This window comes from Nymphalis io, chromosome 1, assembly GCF_905147045.1.
Source record: "Nymphalis io chromosome 1, ilAglIoxx1.1, whole genome shotgun sequence".
Classification (NCBI taxonomy): Eukaryota; Metazoa; Arthropoda; class Insecta; order Lepidoptera; family Nymphalidae; genus Nymphalis; species Nymphalis io.
The window spans coordinates 8,813,889-8,834,989 of record NC_065888.1 but is presented as its reverse complement, the minus strand read 5'-3'; the positions used below and the strand labels follow the sequence as shown (position 1 = coordinate 8,834,989).

General features: G+C 34.5%; 1 protein-coding gene across 1 annotated transcript; it reads right to left on the bottom strand.

The window, feature by feature from the left end:
* Positions 1-11,388: 11,388 nt before the first annotated feature.
* Positions 11,389-19,951, bottom strand: LOC126771561 (agrin-like). Its single transcript, XM_050491478.1, has 16 exons — positions 19,697-19,951; positions 19,237-19,359; positions 18,697-18,933; positions 18,408-18,623; positions 18,107-18,319; positions 17,385-17,597; positions 16,510-16,610; positions 15,628-15,742; positions 15,230-15,469; positions 14,704-15,026; positions 14,364-14,505; positions 13,983-14,243; positions 13,540-13,686; positions 13,208-13,471; positions 12,298-12,865; positions 11,389-12,186 (listed from the first exon to the last, which is right to left on the bottom strand). Exons 2-16 carry the CDS (start codon positions 19,304-19,306, stop codon positions 12,027-12,029), a joined length of 3,270 nt encoding a protein of 1,089 aa, XP_050347435.1. The 5' UTR covers positions 19,307-19,359; positions 19,697-19,951; the 3' UTR covers positions 11,389-12,026.
* Positions 19,952-21,101: the final 1,150 nt, after the last annotated feature.

The following is a 21,101-nucleotide window of genomic DNA, read 5'->3' as shown; positions in this document are numbered from 1 at the left end:
TTTGTTTGTTTGTAATAGATAAACCCAAAACTTACAGAATTGAATTAATTAAAAAAATCTTTGACCTCCTGAAAGCAACATTAGCAGCGAGTAATATAGGCCGTATTTTATGTTCAAACAAATTAGAGATCTCTACGAAATTACAATAAATTATACAAAAAAAAATCCTATAAAAGCTAATATTTCGCGTGCGTTATGAAAACTATTTATGATACCTAAAAAAATGTATAACATAATTATAGTAACATATTTATAGTACTCACAATCATAAAACCACCAATACCCACAACTACATTTATATGTAGTTGTTTAGGAATTATTGTGACTTAACTATTATTAGTTAAGTCACAATAATTCCTTATTGTTCAAATAGGTCAATCATGATGAAAGATGATGACATTCGTGCCCTTATGTTAATCATTACGTAATTAAATAGTTTCATAATAAACGTTGTATATTAACATGTAAGTCGCTTCTTCAATTATTCAAATCCGATCTACGTTTAGAAGTTACCCAGGATATATAAATACTAAAAGTAAGAAAAATGCCGCGGTGTTACCTGATCACGTATATCGGTAGCGAACAGTACTAAGCTTAGTATTTTATTAACCTTTTTTTAATGGTAGACTAGAAACAGTTGAATAGTTTGTAATTTTGATATGTTTTATTATTTAAAACACTAAAAAATTGAGTGGCTGCGGTTCGCACTTTGAACATATAATATTTTATGGTGGTGGTCAACGGTGCGATGACGAAGTAGCCGGTGCAAAAATTACGTATGTTCAATTCGAATGTACCAAACCATGGTGGTGCAAGCCCGTATGAAAAGGTCCCACTTATCACATATTCTACCGCCAAACAGCAATATTTAGTATTGTTGTGTTCCAGTTTGAAGGGCGAATGAGTCAGTGTGACTACAGGAACAAGGGACATAACATTATACTTCCCAAGGTTGGTGGCGCATTGGCGGTGAAGGGATGGTACTATTTCTTATAATATCAATGTCTGTGGTTGGCGTTCACCAATTACCAATTATGATAAAAAAATAATAATAAATGGTCAACTTTTATAAAGTCTGTCATAATGTGAGAAAAGTTTACGACGACATAGAACCTTAGACAGAACCTAAGGATGTTAATAAATAAACGCATGAAAAATACGCAGGGCGTGTTGTACTATGCTTTATACATATATGTTATTATATGCCTTTAGCACTATACTATATAGGCCAATAAATAAATTAAATTTATTTATTAATATTAAAAAAAAAATTAGAAAAAATAAATATTCTAGCCTCCGTATGAAGCGCTTCGCGCTTGCACAGTTGTTGCATAGCAAAAATAAATGCTGCCAGCAATCTCGCCACCATTCCACGCGCTCATTATTCAGCTAATTTTAAATGTTGTTTTAAGTCCTCAATGGTAAAAATAACTACTAAAAACATGCTAATTATATTTAAAATAGAATGTTAAAATTGATGTCTTACAATTTAAAAGTGCTGAAATAAAAAATACCAATTCTTCATTTTCCTATCCTTAGCTTGAATAAATATTTGTAAATAAAAACATTGCGTAAATTGGAAAAGAGAAATCTAAAAAATGTGTGATGGCGCCACATTAACGGTTGAATGAGGTAATGGCCTTTGCCAACTGAAATAATTAATAAACGTGAAAAATTTGGCAATGTCACGTGAATAAATTGACAATGTCACTAATATATGTATATTGTAAACAAAGATCCAACACCTTTTAGTTTTTTATCAAGTATCAACTCGACATATTCAAAGATTACAAAAGATTAAGAAAGATCCATGTGATGAATATACGCCATTGAAGGATTTCAAATATTGTTTCATACCAGCCGCCTATAAAGTTAACGTATTGAAAATTTTAAACGTAGACAATTCAAAGCTTTTTTTCTCTCTCTCTCTTCGCTATTTGAGCGCAAAATATTTTGCCAATGTCACGTATAAAATAGATGACACATAATATGATATGAGATTATTCGGTTTCATTTTTTGAATCGTTTAATGATGCCGAGTGAAAACTATGTAATTCTACAGTAGATATCTAGATCAATATTATGATAAAATAAAATAATTTTAATTTTAATTTATTTCTTACAATTAATTTAATTATATATTTAATAAATATTCAGTAAACTAATGTCAAAAGAAATTTCATATTTACAGGACGTTGGATGTCAGAGGAAAGACAAATTCATAATTTAAGATTTTTTTTAAATTGACAAGGCAAATTAAATAACAACTGCATGTGCCATTTGGTGTTTTCGACTGTTTTGATTGTTTCGAACGACGAAAAAGCTACTACTGCACAATAGCGTATCCACTGATAAAGAGATAAAAATGGTGATTACCAAGGAAATTCTGGAATACAACCTATAATTGACGAACCATGATAAAAATGACTAAATAATGTAAGACTGGCCGAATACTATACAGACCAGAAGAATCCAGAATCCCACAAAGACAACTAACACCCCTATCAGGAAGTCAACTAGCACACATTCCGAGTTATTGAAACAGTCATCTGGACATTAAAATAACACAATAAAAATTTTAGTTAAGGTACACCAAAGGCACGGATGACACGTTTGTGGAGATACAAATAAAATTTAAATAAAGTTAAAAACCCTATATATTAATATTCCTATCGTAAGTACTACTAACTTACTAGTGATAGTATTCCTTTTTCAAATTATATAATATAATATAATTGGCAGTTAAAGCACATCCAGACCAATTTACTCAGTAAGATTTTTAGATAAGACATTTATAGTATTTTTTCTTAAGATATTATCAAGTTATTACTACATATCAGCAACTATTAAACTCAAATCTTTTGCAACAACTTGTCCTTCAATTAATACCTACGCTGAACATTTTATTTCGTCTCTCCGGTATTCTGGAATGCTATTTACATGAAATACAAACTTATCACGCGCGTATTCGTTTGCATAGAATCCGTTAACCGTTTTACAACAGAATTTATTTATCGTTGAATTAAATTTTACAAGAGAGCAGATGAGTTTGAGTATATATGAGGGCACATTTTAGGAACAACGATCGCTACCAAACTATTCCATATTAATTTGAATCATATTTAAACCAATTAAAATTTGAATACACAACATTACTTTTTACATTTACATAATCATTTTATCAAGTAAATCGGTACAAAAATATATTTCAGATATATATAAAATATAAATTTAATTGGTAATTTACAATGTTGTGCTTTGAATTATGCTACAAATAATTTCGTCGTAATAAACATTTTTGTAATAAGACGAAATATATATATCATTTTATATTATACAGTGCGACGGTTTTACGAGTAGACCTGCTGTAACTTGGATGATAAATTTATAATGTCATGTTAATAAAACTGACTTACCTTTAATAGCTGCTTCAATTATATCGATATTATGTAAAGTCAGTAGCACAGGTTCCATAATCAAATTTAAACGTAACGGACTGTCACTGTTCTTTTTTTCAGTCAAAAATATAGCATAGGTTTGCACACGTAACGGCCGGCACTTAAAAGCTTTTGACGTTTGTACTAAAACTGTAGCATCATTGAATCGTATCGATTCCCCTTTTTCAAATTGTACATTAACACCTATATCGTCAAAATTACCTTTTAACACTCTACGAATATACACTCTGTATATTCGTGTCTTATTACTAGAGAACACACCGTACACTTTACCCGTAAATATGTATTTCGAAGCAAAGGTCACTCGCTTTAATAAAACCTTGTCATATGTGACATTTGTGTTACAAACAGATGTGCGTCGCTGACGTCTGTAGGGTACCATCACGAGCTCCGATAATTGCACGTCCGTGTTGACGACGTCTATCCAGAGTGCCAACACTATTAATGTTGCCGTAACCCGCATGATTAAAATAAAAACTAGAGAGACTATTTAAAATATCAGTAAAAATTACTTGCAATTTCTGTTCGCATTCATTCGTCACTTGTTTGATAGGTTTTACTTGGAATAGAATACTATAGAGATGGGAGCGTGCGCACGGGCGCAGTCCGCGCCGGAGGCTGTCGCGCCGCGCAGGCTTCGCACCCACTCAGAGCAGATCGTTCACCTACCCCACATATTAACATACTGATTGAGCATACAACTAGAATTATATTCGTTAAACAAAACCATAGGACGTAAGGACTTTTTAATATGCACTTTAAAAAGATAAGCTTTGAAAAGTAAACCATTGACATAAATAAGACAGACGGACATACAGAAACATCAGATATAATTTTTTTAAACTTAACAGTGGTTTTGTACTGCAATTGCAAATTATTATGCTATTATTCGTTATACCTTATGGGTAAATCATTTAACACTATAATTGAGAATTAAAAATTAATAACACAAAAAATATATACATATTGTCAGTGAATGAGAAGGACGGCGGCAGAATTATGGCAATTTAAGAGGCGACATCAAAAATCAATTTGTGGTTGCCTTTCAGAGCACTTGCCGACATATTTTCCGACAGACAATTTTTATGTAATAATATGATTTGCAACGGCTACTTAGTTTACGTATATGTGATAAAATATTATTACCTCATCATAAGTTCGATCCTTAGACGAATAATAATATAATAAGCGTGCTAAAAATAAACTTTACAGCATACAGGTCGATACGCACGTAAGGGTCATTAAATTAAAATTCATGCCTACAAAGGCGCTCTAGAAGAGTTGCAATTAATATGAAAATCTCTGGACAATATTTATGACACTGACAGAGGCGAAATTATACCGGACTTTAATATTTACTGACGGCCCGTATTTTACACGACGAGGGGATTACGTGCGAAATATAAACGTAAGCTGCGTTATCCAAATTTAATAGTCGCTATTTGACACTTGATCATTCGCTTTTCATGAAACGACACATTTCCAACGAAATAATGGCTCTCGTTTATTATTGCTGACAGGCTACTAACTACTACCAGTTTATATATGTTTACGGTCGTCACAGCTTCTTGATTTTCATAACATCCTAGTAAAATACTCATAAAGATGATCACCGAAACCAATCAATAAATTTAGATGACATTTTTTTCGAATACAATCATAATTCACGATGAATAACTGGAACAAATCCAAACTGTAATGAATTCTATGTGTGCATTACAAATGAGCTGACATGTCCTCTCTAAGCATGAAAAGGAAATAATTTTCAACATGTATTCTATGATTACTTTTGCAACTGTCACGATGTGGCCTCGTGATGCATGAGGGTACCAACGTTTATGTTTTCGAATAATCTCTTCTCGCTCGGCATAATAACCCGCGAATAAATGTAAAAGAGCGGTAGCGCAGCGAACTGTAATTTTACTGCGAAAACCTCGTAAATAATTGCCGTGGCTTTCGCGCTAATTCTGCGCCAGGAGAGAAATCTATGAGATCTTTCGGGTAGCGGTGACATGAAAGATTACTCGCTGCTATGTAGCCTGTTGCGCCATTTTATGCACAATTATTTTAAAATTAAAAAAAAAAATAAACCTCAATAATATAATTTTACCCTGTCTATATAAAATAATATAATATATTTTAAGTAATGTATCGCTACTATTATCTACTACAGAATCCATGAATACAATTGAAATTAAATCTGTTAATTATCGTGCACAGATCCATAACCGAACACTTGGTCGATTTTTTAAACTGTCGCAATGGCTTATACTTGCTATAGGTCACATAAATTTATATTTGATAATGTAATTCTGCCTGATTATAGTAAACGATGTGTTACATATGCATCGTTCACGTTAATTAATATAGTCATGGACTAGTTAGTAACTAATTGACTATCTATTTCTGGCCTTTTTACCACAATAGATGCACATGCAATGTTAATAATTCGGTGAAAATATACTTATATATCATATTTTTTCTTACCGACCGAAACAATTTATCTAATACAGAATCTTGTCAAAACCGATCTCGCTTTTTTGTCACGCTTCATAGATCCAAAAAACTTTTATAGCAGCAACAAAAGAAGCAAATAGAATCCAAAGAATCCCTCTGTTAATGCAGCACCTAATCGAAGAAGACAGCATACGCCAAAACAAGTATTGAATTCATATTACATACATATTTGTATGTTATATGACTTCAATTGATATGCGAAATAAAAATAAGTCCCGTCAACATCTCTAAGAAATTGGCGATTTATGTGTAAATACCGCTGATAAGATTTTATTTATTGCCGATATGCAGAAATGTATTTGTATGTCAATACTTACAAATAAATTATATTATTTTTCAATACAACTTGTCATATTCAATAACAATTTGCTCAGCCTGAAATTGTATCCTATGACATGAAGTGAAAAGTGGGCGAAAAGCTGGCAATGGTGCTTATTATAATTTTATTCTAAGGTATTGCAGAGATCTTAAACAAGTTTATTTTTTGTAGACAACTGCAATGCAAAAATACAAATAAGATTTTTTATTCAACCGTAGTCAAACTAGCCAACAATCGAATCTTCAATATAAAATTTTATTAAAAGTAGTAATATTGACATATTGACACTTGAGTTTTGTCACATCGAGAAGCGTTTTTATTTAAAACTAATACTAAGCAATAGCCGCTGGTTTTATTACACATAAACATTTTTTTGTTTAAAACAATTTACACGAATTAACATTTTTATATTAATTTCAAAAGTACTTATCTTGTCACTATTTGCTATTTATTAATTATGATGATGATTCAAATTAGAAAGAAATACAATTTTATAAAAAACAAAGTATTAAATGCTATTAACAACTTTATACAATATATTAAGAGCATTTTAAATGAAAGTAGGAAGCAAGAAGTGCCCAAAGGAATAGGTGCAATTAAGAAAACAAACCTTAAATTATGTTAATCATGCCACATTCATGAAAAAAGTTATTTAAAGATTTAGTTGCTTGTGACGTCACTGATTTATTTAATGAACACGATGTTTATTTTTTGTGATTTAAATACAAATTATTAAAATAACGAAATAATCATAAAAATATGTGTGTAGACCAGACTTCAAAAGCAAACCTATGACAATTTGAAAGAAAATAAAAACAAAGATTTTCATAATACTTACGTTTATGTTTTAATATTCAAATTAAAGTTTTGTGTATACCCAGCTAGTAAATAAATTTTAATATTTTAACTGTTAATACATATTTGAAAAAAATAGAGGTACTGTGCAGTTCTTTCACACGTTTGACGGAGGTTGCGAAACCTTTACGGACACTAAAAGATAAATTTGTATATCTCGTTTCAAACGCCGGAAATTTCTAATATATAAGGTCCACTGTAGTATACAAAGTGGCTAAACTAACCACCAATATCGAAAAAGGTTAAAGAACACAAACCTCTGTATTAACCTTAATGAGCACAATTACTACTGCTTTTAGTACGGGAAGACATTGAAATTAAGCGATATCGAGTTGTTTACCGCGACAATGAATTTTTTTTTGTCAACAACGTTCTGGAAGGATTCTGAAGAAAACTCATGCAGTTGCCGGCTAAGGATCAGACAATTCCTCCACCTACTCATCAGATATTCTATCGCAAAACAACAGTAATTGGTATTGTTGTGTTCCGGTTTGAAGGGTGAGCCAGTATAATTACAGGCACAACGGAGGTGCATTGGCAATGTAAGCGATGGTTGACATTGCTTACAATGCCAATGTCTTTGGTCGTTAATGACTACTTACCATCAGGTGGCCCATATGCTCGTCTGCCTTCATATTCTCTAAAAAAAACCACGGCACATAAATCCGACGGGATATACAAAAAAATGGCTGGTGGCTAATCCTAAATAATATAAAATGGAATACTAATTTTTATTTCGATATAATATTTAAACTCATCTCATGTCAAGTATTCCTTTAATTTGTGACCTCTTTCTTGTATTTCTGGGTAATTAAATATTTCTATCTCTTACACATCGTAGGGAAATGAAAAATTAATGCAACAGGATACTGGCGAAGGACGTTTAATTTATATTTAACTAGCACTTTCCACTATATTTACCTATAAAATGGGTGAATAATTAATAGATTAGTAGGATTTAGAAAGTAACTATAAAGTAATCGTAATATTTGTACTTAAAGGTTTTAATCAAGATTCAAGAAGTAGAAAAATTTTATAAGAACTCTTTGAGAGTCATAAATATAATAGCATTTAGTTATTACACTTACAAGATAAACAAAAGAGATTAATAACGTACAAAACGCTTTCAAGGGGAACACTCAAACTTTTAATGTGAATGCTTTTACCTTATTAGACAATCGTAAGAGAACGAACAAGCGACAAACGAGCTATGATTTAATTAATTTCAAACTTTATTTTACAACGTGACTTATTACTTATTAAGCGTAATATCAAAATCGTTGTACAAGTTATACGAGCGCATATTTATTATTTCCTTGTTTTATATTAGTAGAATATTCTTATTTGTTTATCTGCTGTTTCCCGGGTAACTATTGTAAGTAGGGTTTAATTTTATTACTTAATCTTAACTGTGCCTTCTTCTTTCGAGTGTCAAATCAATGATGACAGTAAGAAAGAAATACTTTGCACCAACAGTCATTAATGTTAGAAATTGGTTAAAAGTTATGTTCGTATAAAAGTCATTTATGTACGTAGTATGAGAAAACAAAACCTTTTTATGAAAAATTACTTATTTTTATTGTTTATATAACATAATAACAAGGCTTACGAGTGCCGTGTAGGTTTAATATTTAAAAATGTTATGATTAGTATTAACATTATTTTTCGAGTTAGTATTTATTTATTAATTGGTTCTTTAATTGAAATTATATCATATTCCACTATCTATAATGTATGAACTTATTTCATACATACATAGTTTATATTAAAGTTTTTAAAAAATAAACGCGAATTGATACAGATCCCAAAAACAATTAGGTAGATAAATATGTTATAATGAATTTGGCTTCGTGCCAAATACGTAATACATAATCTGGAGAATGGCAGGTTTCACAAACGAAAATAAAAAAAATCTTTACTTTCAAATGTAATTGAACATCCGCGATAAATTGTCACGAAGTATGTTCACAAACGAAGTATTTAGTAGTAAAAGTAGTTATTATAAACTCGCAATAAATATAAAAATATATATTAAATGGCAACATAATATCAGCGAAGCATTAAACGGAAATAAAATTAATACGAAAAGATACTCGTAAAAACTTTTACGACTAGCTTTTAGTTTTCAGAGGAATAATGGGCGAAATTTGAAGCCTGGTCTTTTATGAAGTAGAGAGCGATAAGAAGGATTATAAAGGAGAAGTGGGGACGAAATGTAGATAAGGAATAATGGGCTGCCGTTGAAAAGTGGGGACGACTTTCGAACTTTATGTTTTATACTAGATTTTATTCCAGACTTTGTTTAAATTTAAAATTCAAACAGAGTATTTTATTAAAATTTTGTTCTTCATATCAAACCCAAGATATCCGATTTGTCTGTATGTTTCACTCAATCTTACCTTAAAGCAGTTCACATATTTAATCAAATTAAATTAAATTAGATGCGTCAGAGCGTCAATAGCGCAATGGTTTACGAGCGGCCTAGCGATTTTAAAGTCGCAGGTTCGATCTTAACTTTATGCCATTGACACATTCAAAAAACTGAGATAAATATTGTATGTATGTGTAATAATAATTTAGTAAATAATTCAATAATTATTTTTTTATTATTTTATACCATTTAACATCGCCACTATGCGAGCAGGATTGCAGACAGGACACGTGGATCATAACCAAAGGTCGTGGATTCGAACCCCGATCCCTATCTGGATCTGTTACTTAACTTTGAGTTCGTTCGTGAGACAAATTTACAATTCACCTCATGCTCAGCGATGAAGAAATCTAAGACAACAAGCCCACTCACAACTGAACTCTGTGGAGGAATATGTTCTTAATCCATCTTAAATAGAAAGGAGGTTCTTATCCAGCCGTGGGCATTTACATTTATAATATTACAGACTGTAATTTAAAATCTTAATTTCTATGAAGAAGGAAATATTAAAGAACATTCTTAAGTTATTATTTGTTGAGCACAAAATGTCACTAATATTGCAATTGTTCTCATACTTTTTATAAACACATTTAATTTACTCAGAGAGGTCAATGTATTTATGCTAAACATGTCTGTATATTACTGCTTTAAATCTAAACTCATGGAATCACACAAATCCTGAAATTCTAGTGCTATATTATTTAGACGTAATTACCTTTTTTTAAACCATGTCCTAGTAACAATCCAAGCTCGGGTATTTTAAGTGGGAAATAAATGAAAAAAAATGTGTTCAATAATATTTATTTAATATTATTGGAAAATGTATTTACAAAATTGTCAAAACAGTCTACGAAGTTGAAGAAATATGATATACAAGTAGATAACACACAATATCTTATTTATAAAGAATATTTTTGAAAGATATGCTTATTTATGATTGAAACAATATCACAATTGAGTTATGTATAAGATTTATAATTTTATATCAAACAAAATATTTTATTAAACGTGTTTTTATTATTATTTATTACCTAATTATTATTTGTTGTATCTGAATTCAACGATATTATTCTTATAATTTTTGTAAAACTTACAATAATCGTGGGCCTGTTTCCATACAGATATGTACTCTCGTGTCTAAATAGGCCGATTCGAAAATCACAGACGAGGTCGGACACGGAATCTGAATGTGTTATGATCTGATGAGTAATCAAAAAATCAATACTTTTTATTAAAAATCATTACTATTACTTGATCAGTAATCAATAAATCAGAGAAAAAAGGCTCAATGTGATATACTCGTAAGAACGATTTAAAAACTGTTTTATCAGTTGGCACATCAAATTTATTAATTATTATAATATAAGCCGAGATGGCCTAGTGGTAAGAACGCGTGAATCTTAACCGATGATCGTGGGTTCAAACCCGGGCAAGCACCACTGAATTTTCATGTGCTTAATTTGTGTTTATAATTCATCTCGTGCTTAACGGTGAAGGAAAACATCGTGAGGAAACCTGCATGTGTCTAATTTCATTGAAATTCTGCCACATGTGTATTCTACCAACCCGCATTGGAGCAGCGTGGTGGAATAAGCTCCAAACCTTCTCCTCAAAAGGGAGAGGAGGCCTTAGCCCAGCAGTGGGACATTAACAGGCTGTTACTGTTAGGTAGATAAGTTGAGCTTTTAGGCATATGGATATATAATTCAACCAAATTAAGGAGACGATTTTAAAGTCATACGAAATTGCCACAATCATATATAGCAAAATTTTGTTGTATGTATTTTAAAATTGAGTACATAAATAAAAACAACATACAAAATTGCACAAATATATACATTATTATATTATAAAATACACAGCTTAAATTTAAAAAAAACATTCCCTTTCGTTTTGTTATACGTTTATAATGAACACGAATAAAACTCAACAAAGGTCTAATACAATCAAAGATCCTTTTATCACTATAATTTTCGAGAATGCAACTAAGTGGTTTTAAAAAACTGTGTTTTAACTTTGGCGGAAGTTTTTTTTTTATAAAAATATTTTAATTTAAGTCAGATTTCAAAACATCGCTTTTTTAAAACGTGAATCCATCCCGGAGACGATTATTTGCAATTTTCATTACTTACGTGATGCAGTTTTCAAATGACGGACGAATGAAGCTTCAATTAAAAGTGCAACATTCCCGCACATCTCAGTTTGGTTGGGTATCAATCACGTAAATATTAACAATTGCAAATTACCGTCTCGAGGGACCATTAATTTTAAAAGCCGGTGTATTATTTTACAACTTTTTTTTTCAAAATACTATCTCTACAATCGTTACATAAATGATACAATATTAACATAATATATATTAAAATATTATATAAGTTTTAGAAAAAAATTCATTACATTTTTTATTACATTTTCATCAAACCGGTTTTTGTAGTGTACAGTAATTTCAAGGACATTCGATCTGGGCGAGATTGTACGGAGTGCAAGGTCGGAGGCCTTGGGCGGTGACAGACAGGCCCCTGGAGGGAGGTATTACGTCGCGACCACTAACACGTAAGCGATGTACACAGCCCACGAACCCGTGCAGTGCGTGAGTACCCGATAACCTTACGACAAGTACGCTTTAGATATCGCAAAATCTTTTGATAATCTTATCTGTACGAAATATTATTAAATTTTTAAAAATCATAATCATTATTAACTTTATAATTACTTACTTCGTAATGTTGCCGGGCGGGTGGCCGACGTAAATATAAGGATCCACATCGAGCGAGCTCATCCGTCCATGCGTGGAACCTCTAGCAGTCGTTGATCCCAATTTTAACATTGCGTCCTTTTTGTACCTTCTTGCTGATATTTTAGATTTGACGTCGACCTTAACTTTCCCGGAATGTAATTCTAAAGGTCCATTCCCCGCATCCCACCGCAGAACAGCTCTGTTATCTACGAGCCCGAGCCATATGTAATCTCTAACACCTGAGGCACTTATTAAAGCGCCCCTTCCACACACAGCCGACACTTCTGCCCAAATATCGAATCGTTTAGCGGGCAATCGTGTCCTTGCCGTCATACGAGCGAGTCCGTCGAATAATGGCGCTGTATATGTTTCGCTTTCAGGGCCTTCGATGTATTCTTCATAAATTGGATAATTTTCCTCTACCTCATTTGTTATATATTGCTCCTCTTCAGATTCATTCTCAAAAATAACCTTTTTTGATATGTTTTTATTACAACCGCTTTCCGCTTCGTTCTCCATCGAGTTGATGTATGCAATACGTACTTTCTCTGCGAATAATTTAGTTTTTAAAAGATGGAGTAGATGGATTGGTTTGATTAAATTACAGAGTACAATAATTTTAAGGTGAAAATATTTGTGTCAACTACTGATTTGTGCAACTACATTATTCTAGCTGTCTCTGTACTAGCGATAATCTAGAGGTGGTAAAATGTCAATGCACGTCATTTCAGGTTCAGGGCTGTCTGGTTTGCCACTATCACTCGTGTCTACCGAAGCGTCCGTGAAATGTATGGAATTAGTTCGATACGTGCGGTCCGAGTCACCTACAGCGTGTTCGTTTTCTCTTGAATTACGTGAAGGGTTTGAGCGAGTGTCAGCCGAGCGACTACCTCGCCTGACGGTCGGGGCTTCCTCTCCACAAGGTCCAAACGCTTGGGCTACGACATCAGACTGTGTCCGACATGCGTGTGCTCGCAGGTGACAAGTTGAGAGGTAGGTACGACCATCGCTACCACAGACAGAAGGAGCTTCGGCAGCCGCGCACTCCGGAGCTCCACACTCGCATGTTGCGAGCCCACTGCGTATAACGCAATATGCTCCGAAATAGCATGTCATGTGTTCACAATCGGTGGCAGGCAGCTGCGTCGATTCCGCTGTTATATAAAAATATTGTTAAACTTTATTAATTTTTTATTCGAAATCTTAAATAAATGTTACTTACGATCAAAACAGCCGTTGGGACCGAGGGTGTGTTCATGATTAGAGCAAACGGTACACTTTTGTCCTTGAATACCAGACTTGCACACGCAGCGACCTGTCATTTGTTCGCAATCCTCGCGCACCGACCCAAAGGCCGAGCAACCGCATGCTTCATAATAAAACAAGATTTTAAACTTTGTTAAATATCTCCGATAAAAGTATATCTATATATATATATATATATATATATATATATATATATATATATATATATCGTTCTGACATTAATTTTAGTTATTTAAACAAGCCAAATTAATAGTTTTAATGGATACTATGAAGATTATTATTAATTTATAATAGTATTAGCTGCCTCGCACTGTTTAATTTAATAAATTTACAATCAAAAGAATTATTCAAATTAGACTGATAGTTCCCGAGATTAACGCAACGGTCCTTGTTACTTACGTATACATCCAGCGTGTCCAATTCCAATTCGTGGCAGGCCCCAGTAGCCCGGTTCACACCGATCACACTTCTCGCCGCCCACGCCAGGCCTGCACTGACATTGTCCACTTTCGTCGCACTGCTCCGACACTGACCCAAGCCTGTGACAGCCACACTGTGAAGGACATCCGGCTCCACCTGGACCTCTCGCCGGCGTAACGCCATCCCCACAACATCCATACCAAGACTCTTGACAATCTTTTTTTTCTACAATCGATTTATCTGCAAATATTTTTATTTTATGTTAATAATCCATTTAAAATTTCTTTAATTTTAGTGTCTCCATAACTTTGTACCTAAACCACATTTCTGTATAGGAGTTCTAACTCAAATATAACTTACCTTTTCTACAGCAACGTGCAGCTTTAGCGGTGTGATGACAATAGCTGCCAATTGGACAGTCTTTTCGATGCGGACCGCCACCACAGTCCATTGGACGACCCTCGACGTCAGTGAGAGGCTCGTCGTCACCACAGGGTCGAAACTGCAACAATGTTTACTTATTGATCATTAACATTAGAAATAAAAATTGAAACATAGATCGACAAAACGATCTCAAATTCTCAATTTGTTTTGTAAATTGAATACAGATTAATTAAGCATGTAATGTTAAATGTAACAAACTCAGACATACATAACACAGTTTAAAAAGGTATAAATAACGACATAATAAAATACCTACCTCCAATCCTCTACACAGAGCTAGGGGTCGTAGTCTCAAGTCTTCTTGCCGGCGACACGCCTCCAACTTCATGTGACAGAGAGTGGGATACATGCGCATGTCGGACGCGCACACCGGCGCCGACGCAGCCGCCGCGGCCGCCGCGCAGTCGAACAGACACGCGCAGCGCGGCTGTCCGCTCGCGTCCACTGCGCACGTGGCGTCGTACGCGCACTGCACGCGCGCGCACACGGCCGTCCCGGTGGCGGCGCTGGAGCTCTCCGTCTCGTCCAGCACCCGGATCTCGTTACCGCTCTCTAACAGTTTGCCTGATCGATTTGTACCTATATTAAAAAATAAATTAGTAGCAAACAGTCATTAAATCAGCAGTCGTGTATAGTAATTCCTTTATGTTACGAGACTAAGAAACTGCTACACACAACAACTACAACAACAACTTTGTGCGACAAACAACATATTTATTTTCTTCTCTCCGGATTGAAACTTTTAAGAACATATCTAAATTATTTTCTCTGAGCACACTCGCCTGCAGTGAGATTGCCATCGTGAGAGTCCGTACACTCGCCGTAGTAAGCCACTTGCGGGGCTACGTCGCCGCGCATGCGCGCTTCGCATGCGATCCTGTGCAGCGAGCACTCGTTGGGAAAGGTGCGGTGTGAGTCGGCGCAGACGGGCTCTCGCGGCACATCGGCACACGTCGTCGCACACGTGCACTTGCCGCGCGAGCACCACATGCCATTCGGGCATTGGATGCCTCCACAGGATTCTATTCGAATATTTTGGTGATATATATTTGCCGTTCACTACAATTTTTTACTGTCGCTCTAAATTTCATAAAATAAATTATTTTATGTAATTATAGCTGAATGTATAATGATTAGGTATATACATTTAATGAACAAATTCAAATCCCCAACAACTCACCACAAGAACCCATGTGCTTAAGGTGAAGTCGTTTCTTCTCCCGACAAGCTATGTCTCGGAGTGCACAAACACTACTGTAAGTTTGATTATCGTTTCCGCAGATTTCTTCAGTTTCCTGAATTTGTCAAAGTGTAAATGTAAAAAAACAAATGGTATCTTTCGTTATCTTTATTTACTTACCTACGTTTGACAAAATAAATAATAATTAAAAAAAAGTAATGCTTAGTTTTTTTTAAATTAAGGATCTCCACAGACGTGTTAATGCGTTTATATAGTGTATCATTCTATTATTTTGATTGGTTTTTTTATACGCCTGTTTGTTTTGATTTCTAGTCAACATCACAATGAAAATTACACTTTGAATTGCCTTCTGTGGTCGTTATTTTTGTTGTGTGCCAATCGTCTCTTTTTACAAAAAAACATTAAATATTTTACCTATATTCGAATATTGAATCTTTATTATTTTATTTATTTTAGCAAGACAAGTGCGCAAATGTGGCGCTTTATGTGACCGCCAGCCATATAAGAAGTATATATCACTCATTACATTATGAATGCGCCAAAAATGCCCATGTAAGAGACATATATAAACACAGACAGACAGACTCACTCACTCATTCTTTTACAGATTCAGTGCGCAGTAACTATAAAGTAATTTTTTTGACGGTAGAATAACTCGTGTGTTGCTAGTACCCACCTAGACGAGCCTGCTTACAGACCTACCAACGAGTAGGTTTATATTTTAATAATTAATATATAAATTTAATGATCTATTAATTTTGGTAAAGACCTATTAGACCCTTTCAAACACTTATGAAACTATTTATATTCTTACGACTAACCACAAAAAGTGTGTTTTCAAGCAATATTTTCTTTACTCACAGTTCCATCTTCACAATGCTTAGGGCAAACACAACTTGCTTCAGAAACCCCGTCACTCTCACAAACTGCATAATACTCGCATTTTTTATTTTCACACCCGTCTAAAATAAAATTACATAATGTTAATAAAGTTTTGTGATAATAATTCATATAATAATAATAATGACCTTTAGGGTCCGTTCACACAGACCGGCTCGGAGAGGAGAGCAGATTTTTATCACGTTGGAAACAGTGTTTTGAGTGATTGTAGTAAAGTTTATTTTTGCATTTGCACCTTTTTTGTCATTAAAAATGCCTGAACGCGCTTCGTGTGAAGTAATAAAAGGAGCCGACCGGCTCCGCTTGCGTGCTCTTTCTCGCTCGCACCCGCTTTCAGATCTCTTCCAGCCGGTCGATGTGAAATAGTTGGCGGCTCCGCTCCGGCCAATTCCAAGCGTATACGACCCGGTCTGTGTGAAAAGAAAAAAGCAGGCCGATGCTCTCCGAGCCGGTCTGTGTGAACGGACCCTTAGACCGATTTCGGCCACGGCGGCAAATCTCAAGAGAGATTAGCTGCGCAGTATATATTATAGTGCACAGGAGTGTGCGCAAACACAGGTGCATCTCTATTCCCTAACTCTCATAATCCCATGGGATGGCAATCCGACACTTCCGACCGGAAGAGTTTAGATGCAGAACCAATGGCTTTACGTGCTTTTCGAGTGTACACGCTTCCAATTTTCAGACTCCGGGCTGCTACTGAGAACTTTCGACAGAAAAACTCAATAACTTTTTACTATAGCCACTAGACCAACAAGGTAATGATTGATATACATAAAATATACATTTATAATACTTGCAATGATACTTTAGTAGGTAGTATTCGGAATACTAACTGCAGGGTCCGTCGTACAGTACTTGCACGTGCCGACGGTGTCGGCAGGCCTCGAGTTGCAGCTTACAACGATTGCCATAAGATATGCCGTCTGACCCGCACACTGGGGCGAATTCATTCGAGCACCGCGGACAGCGACAAACGCCGCGACCGCCCGTAGACACGCACTCGCCGCCGTGCGGGCACACGCGCCCCGCGCACACACCGTTTGATCCTGATTCCAGAGTTAACCAGATTGAATTCAGATTATTTCTAATGTTTTGTTTTTGTTTTGCTTTGATTGAGCAAAACAAAAGGAAGTTAACAATTAGGTAGGCTAAATAGCCAGGTATCATCTACCAAACCATAAGTTCTTTCTTTTGAAGTCGGCGGAAAATACATTTTCGGTGTTAAAATTTTTATACAATTGTAATAAATTGTATAAAAGTATGATTATATAAGCTTATTTTGAAAAACACATTTCTTATTAGAATATAATATTCTAATCCTAGTTGAATTTCGGATGCGGTGGCTATTCCCAGAGACCAATCATCTTAGAAGCACAAATGCACTTTCTATTCTCCTAAATCTTAATCCGAGGGGACGACAAATCCAGCACGACTGGATATAATTATGGCGCAGGGCCAACGGCTTTACATCTTCTAAAACATTGGACAAGACTACTAGGCTACTTTGAATTATAGTTATCAAAAATTGATCGAAAAAATAAATATACCAACTTACCACAAGCACCAGCGTGTATAACCTTCAGTTCTCTCCCCAAGAGACACGCCACACGTCTCAACTCGCATTCGCTGTCATGGGTGCGCGCATCCGACCCGCAAACTGGTCGCAAGACCGGCTCGCACAGCGGCGGACAGGCACACACCGCGCCGCTTCCTTCCACGCGACACTCCGCTCCGTGACGACACTCCACTTCTGCACAAGGATTGACGCCTGTAAAAGTCAATAAAAATTTAGTTACACACCACCACCACCCTTCCTAACAAAGAATAATTTATTTATTAAAAATATAAAAGCTTACCAGAACTACACTGTCCCTTAAATATAATTTTTAACTGTTTTCTTGCACGACACGACTCTCTGTGCATTTGACATTCGTTAGAATAAGTCTTCCCATCAGAAGCGCAAACAGGAGAGAACTCGAGTGAGCATGGCTCCGCACAACGACATAAAGGTTGGCGTCTATCATCCAATTGACAAACTTCTGGATCCGGACAGGTTACACCCGCACAAGGGTCTGACGACAAATAATTAACATCAATGTGTATCATTTAGAACAAAATAATATTTTTAGGTAATACAATTCTTACCACATTTTCCATAATACTTGAAAGTTATATTCGTATTTGCTTCGCAGGCAGCTCGGCGCATTTCACAAATTCCTGGATAGTCCCGAGCGTCGCTGGCGCAAAGAGGTCGAGAACCTTCGTGATCTCCATAGCTCGGGCATGAAGTTGGGCACTCACACTTGTAAGATTTTCCATCTGACGACGGTCTACACTGCTCCCCAGGACCGCACGTCACTCCTCGGCACGGATCCGGCACGTCTGACACAATATGCACATCAATTAGCTGCAACAATGGAAACTTTAATCTACTATAAAATAATATTTTATTAATTGTGCGGTGCGGTATGTTGTTAAGTATGTGTAGTATACACTTTAACAGTGTTAACTTTTTCCGTATGTATTTTAATAAATTTTGTACCATTATTTAAATGAAACTGTCAAAGGTTCTAAATGTTTATGGTTATGTTCTTATTTTTAAGTATACTTACTAGACCTGGTGTAAAATATTAAGAAAATGTTTTAATGCTACACATTAAATATAATATAGTCTTCAAGACCTACCACTAGGAAATAGATAGCAAGCATACGCTGTTGCCACCACAAGCGATAGAATGAACGAAGTCGCCAGCATAACTCCTTCGACCTTTTACACGTCACCCAATGAATAACGCCATCCTAACAAATCTAAAAAGGATGCGAGTATAATTAAATGATTAATTCCGAATAATTTCGTAACTTCAAGTTATTTTATTTATTAAAAATGATTAAATCATAATCTTTGCTTTCAATGTAGTTGTTTGCTCTATTTTAAAAAATAAAAACGATGTGAAATTAGCTGATTTTTAACTATCCTACGAGTCAGTATAGTTAAAAAGTCCTTGATACTATGTCTATAAAATACCGTCTATAAAATTGCTTACAATGCTAAACTGAGAATCAATATTATTAACTATAAGTGTCATAACGACTCGTGATTAATCTAATTATGGAACACTAAATTGAAACTGAATGATTTACTTACTTCCTTGTCACAGGCTTATTATTAGTCACACAAAATTAAAAATATTTGCCCTATCACCTTATATCAGTTATTTTTTACTGTCTACATTTTAAACTTGATTATCATAATAATTCGTCTAGCTTGAAAACACTCTACTGAAGTACGAAACCTTTGGGTAGCTGAATTAAGGACATGCGCAATGGTACCTGCGTTGTTCATTGAGAATAATTTAATCTATAAATAGCCTCAAGCACTGTGAATGAACGTTTTCAAATTGAAATGTTTTACATATGAATATATTACATATAAATGACCTGATCATAACCAACCCCTTCTTTCATATCGTAAACTTTTTGAAGCTTTTTTTAATTATCAAATCAATTACCCAGCTAACCTGGACTCTGCTAACCCTGCTAAGACAAACGATTTTGAATTTGCTTTATTTTTTGTGTATTTAATTATTTTCCTAAGTGGTGACTTTTACTAAGTTCTTAATCTCTCTTTGGTAGTTAGTTCCATTATAGAAAATGATTTGCTCACCTGGATCGAACATTGTTAAAAAAATTCCTAATCTAGTTACCTCTAAATTATAACACATATCTCTGAGAGATGTGTGTTACATCTCTTAGAATTCTTTTTATTTTATTTTTGTAATTGATTCATGGCATTGATCCAACCGAACACATTATTAACAAAGTATGTATATATTAAGTCAATATGTAGACAATCAATCTTACGAGTTACGCATAAAGTAATGAAGCAAAAATAAATATAAAATGAATAGTTGCGAATATTGACCAGATTTCGGCCTCTGTAGCTAATCTCAAGGACTAATCAGCTGCACAAGAGATACAGTGCCAAAGGTTTTTCGCGAACACAGATGCAGTCTGTTCCTTCACTCCCTACCTATACGCTACACCTAAATGATTCCAGAGGCTAATTAACTAAATGAAAAATCAAACACTTTTTACTATACCGATGCAATAATCTAACTCATATCGAGTACTTAATCTACAACTGTACACCAGCAGTGATAATTTTTCATTTTTATATAAACGGGATGTTTCAATCATGCGTGGATAACCTAATCCAAAATTACGAACAATGTAGAATGCAGAGGTTTTTTGTGCAATGATTATTTTGATAATACTAAAAATGCATTATATATCATGCATCCAGGAACCAAATAGGGTTAATTTAAATAAACACGCGCAACAGTGGAAAGTGTAATTTCAGGTATCTATAGTGTAGTAAATAAACATCATAGTTTTGGGCAAACATTTTAATCCATGAACAAATGAATAGTGCGAGTACTATATCTAAAAACCCGATTCTTACATTACCCGCAACGTAACAATCAGATTCATGTTTACATACTCATTATTTGCTATATCATTTACAAAGAAAAAAAAAATGCCAACCATTA